Here is a 3,371-nt window from a genome sequence, read left to right as displayed (position 1 = left end):
CTGAACCACTGCTGGCCATTGGCTGAGGAGGCCACAGGGAGACAACATGGGACAGCAGAGTTGTCCCTGTGCTCTCCAGGTTACTACTGCTCCCTCAGAGGAGCACCAACAACCTGAGTACCACGAAACTGAATATCTTATGCATCATTCAGACTTCAATTGCATTTCCACAGCCACATACCAAGCAGCCAGCAGCAAGGTAAGCCCGGCGCAAGCTGGGTTGGAGGTGAAACGCAGGCCTGCTCCCCAGCTTCACTGCTGGAGCATGGAGGAAACCACTCTGCCGTCCCTTACCTGCCCATCAATCATGTAGGAGATCATCATGATCTGGTCTGTCTCCGCATCAGGAAATTTCAAAGGGAGTTTGGTAGTTTCAATGTCAAAGGCGAGAACGACAGGATCCTGAGCAGGACCAAATCCATTAGAAAATATTCTAAAGCTGACTTGAAGTTAAAGACTGATTCCCATTAAGCCCAGTGCTAGCCCAGCAAGCGAACCAGACCCTCCCCAGTAATCATTTTACTGCTTTATCAACCCAAAAATCACTACCCAAGCCCAGAAACAAAGCTTTCCCCCTGCGCACCACGGTGTGACACCGGCAGCGCATCAGAAACCAGCTCCTTGGGGTGGACACACCAGCTGTGCACCTGGACAGACTGACGCCTGCCCAACCAACGCTCACCGGTCGCTCCATGAGGTCGTCTCGGCGGGTGATTTCGGGGGGGTAGGTGCTGCCCCGGTATCGCACGTTGTACCAGTGAGCCTGTCGAGAGAGGAGGGCGGGCAGTGCCTTACTGCGGGGCCAGCTCCTTGCATCACTTCTGTTCGGCTGCTGGGGACAGAGCTGCGCAAATTAAATGCAGCCCAGAAGAAAGGCTCAAACTGTGGCTGTGGGTCAATCGTTTAACTTTTCTGCGTGTCATTGACTAAGGAGAAGGCCCAGCAGTATGTGACTAAGCTTTACACATGAACTCATCATCGCTGACACCTTTGCAAAGGTCCCGGAGACAAAACGTTTCCGCCCTGCCTGCACTTCAGGAGTACAGCAGCAGGAAAGCGAAGCTCTTCCAGCTTCGCTATTCCTTACTCACCACGTGGATCTTCAGGTCAATGGAGAGGCGAACGTGGTAGGGTACATCGTACTCCCGCATATCCACAATGTTGTCCATCTGGTTGGCAACCTTTCTGGAGGCCCCTTCCTCGTCCATGCTCAGGCTGCCTCCGCTCAGAGCGCTGCAAGGAGCAGAGCAAAGCAGCCGCCTTACCCGAGTGCACATTTCAGCGGGCTCGGCTGCGAGGGACAGCCAGCCACGCGGCACCGGTGGCACCCGGCAGCAGGAGTCAGTGACAGGAGAGGAGAGAACGGGAAACGCCTCCCCGCCACGCAACCACCCTCTGCTTGCAGAGGTGTCCCTGGGACGGACAGCACGCGCAGTCCCGCCGCTCCCGTCTAAATTCACCTTTTCTCACGTTTGTGAGCTGCGTCCGCTCAGAGGTACAGGCAGACAAAACCCACACGTGCCTACATAATGAACGGTTCTTTATGGCATTGGATTTAGAAGTATGGTAACGAGTCTAAGCATAACGAGGCAACCTGGGAAGCACTTTGAACAGGGACGGTACGCCTTCCAGGTGAGCAGGGAGCGCTCATCTCGCTTGATTCTTCTTCCTCAAGTTTCAACTGAAATCAGACTTCAGGGCCAGGAAACCAAAGAGGGGCAAATTTTTCACGTGTATATTCTGGTTGACTTTAAAACCAAAGTTTCTTATTTTTTTTCTGTCTGCAACTGTGTTTCCAATCTTGTAAACAAGCGCCTGCCTTTTTATTCAGGTAGAAAATGTTCTGAGTTTTTTTCCCCTTTAGTCACAGCTAGAAGTAAGGTTGCCCAGTGCCTCTCAGTATCCTTTCTCAGGGGACAGGGAATCTATTGGACTGGCAGGCAGAGGTACCGCCACAGCACATCACGTCCCAGAGGCTCCGGGGCCTCCTGATGCACAGCACTGAGCTGGAAGAACCACCTCGGATATGGGTGGCAGAGAGGCACAGCTGGGGTCAGGCCCCAGGCAGGACAACATCTCTCTGAGGACAGCTAAGAAATAATCAAGAAAGACTAATTATTAACATGAGGGGCCGACTGGCCACCCTACGGAGAGCTCCCACCTCGACAGCATGGCCGTGTAGACATCGTTCGCCTGGTCTCGCTCTCTGTTTTTCCTCACGGCAGGAGAGATCTCCTTCCGCACCTTCACCAAGTCATCCACTGTGTTGAATAACAGCTTGATGTAGTTCCTCTTCAGGCCCACCAAGTGGTTTGGCTGCAAAGCAGTAAGACAACGCCAGCTCAGGGGGGATGAGTACTGAGGGATGGCCACCATAAGAGAGGGTGGGGAAGGCAGACCAGACTGATGCAGGTGGAAGAACTGGCCAAAAAAGAGAGGTGCCAATGGGTGGGAGAGTCAAGCACCGAGAAGAGACTCTGGTGGGCACGTCAGGGAAGAGCGCAAGAGCTGCACAGCAAGGGCCCAGCCAGCCCCGCTGCCCGTGCAGGCAGGACCACGAGCGGGATTCACCCAGGGAAGAGGAGGAAGAGCAGGCCACGCACGAGCAGCATCCCCCTCCCACAGTACCCTCTGCTCCTCCAATCATTCTTTAATTCCTGCAATTAAACATCTTGAACACGCTGTGAAACAGCTGATGTGCTCAAGGAGAGGAATGTAATTACTAGCGATAAGCAATTAGCCATAACTAACCCATTTCTGATAGGCACCACAAGCAGCACTAGGAGAACGAAGTCAAGCGCACTGTTTCCCTTCACTACTCAGTCCCTTCCTACTTCACTAGAGCTGTGCAAGGTCCAAAAAAACCCCCGCTACTCAAGAGCGCAGAGGGCCGAGGAATACAGACCAGGTCCAAGTCTTCTTTAGGGACAGTTTCCAGCTTTGCAATCTTCCCTTGGAACTTCTTGGAGAGGAAGGAGGACACTTCTCGCTCGCAGCCCTGCCGAGAGACCATGGGGCTGAGCAGTGCGGCTCTGTCCCTCGGGAGGAGACTGTCCCAAAGCAGGATTGCCCAGGAGGTCTCAAGCTCCCCGGGGACCTGCTGTCCCCTCCCCTGGGGACCTCAGCCCTCTCAGGGTCCCCTCCTCACCTTCTGGGTGGCGATGTAGAAGTATGGCTTGTAGGGCAGGGCCACCTAGGAGAGAGCAGACGGGTGACGGCGGCGGGTCCCCTCGTGGGACCCTGCGCCCCGGCCCGGCCCCCCCGGGCACCCACCTTGAAGCGGCTCCCGTCTTCCTGGATGAAGTAGTAGTCCACAGCGCTCACCGACCGCCGGGCCTCGTCCAGCACCTCCGTCTGCCCCCGGGCCACAC

At 55.2% G+C, this 3,371-nt stretch overlaps 1 protein-coding gene across 1 annotated transcript in view; it reads right to left on the bottom strand.

Moving 5' to 3' along the window:
* Positions 1 to 3,371, bottom strand: part of POLE (polymerase (DNA directed), epsilon, catalytic subunit) — a 36,522-nt gene that overhangs the window by 26,006 nt on the left and 7,145 nt on the right. The window contains 7 exon segments of the mRNA XM_009321085.1: positions 295 to 402; positions 683 to 763; positions 1,092 to 1,233; positions 2,162 to 2,316; positions 2,906 to 2,998; positions 3,149 to 3,193; positions 3,274 to 3,354. Of these exon segments, the coding sequence (XP_009319360.1) occupies positions 295 to 402; positions 683 to 763; positions 1,092 to 1,233; positions 2,162 to 2,316; positions 2,906 to 2,998; positions 3,149 to 3,193; positions 3,274 to 3,354 (705 nt within the window).

The sequence above is a fragment of the Pygoscelis adeliae genome, unplaced genomic scaffold (genome assembly GCF_000699105.1).
Source record: "Pygoscelis adeliae isolate BGI_AS28 unplaced genomic scaffold, ASM69910v1 Scaffold403, whole genome shotgun sequence".
Taxonomy (NCBI): Eukaryota; Metazoa; Chordata; class Aves; order Sphenisciformes; family Spheniscidae; genus Pygoscelis; species Pygoscelis adeliae.
Note: the sequence above shows the minus strand (reverse complement) of the source record. Positions and strands in the feature narration are given on the sequence as shown.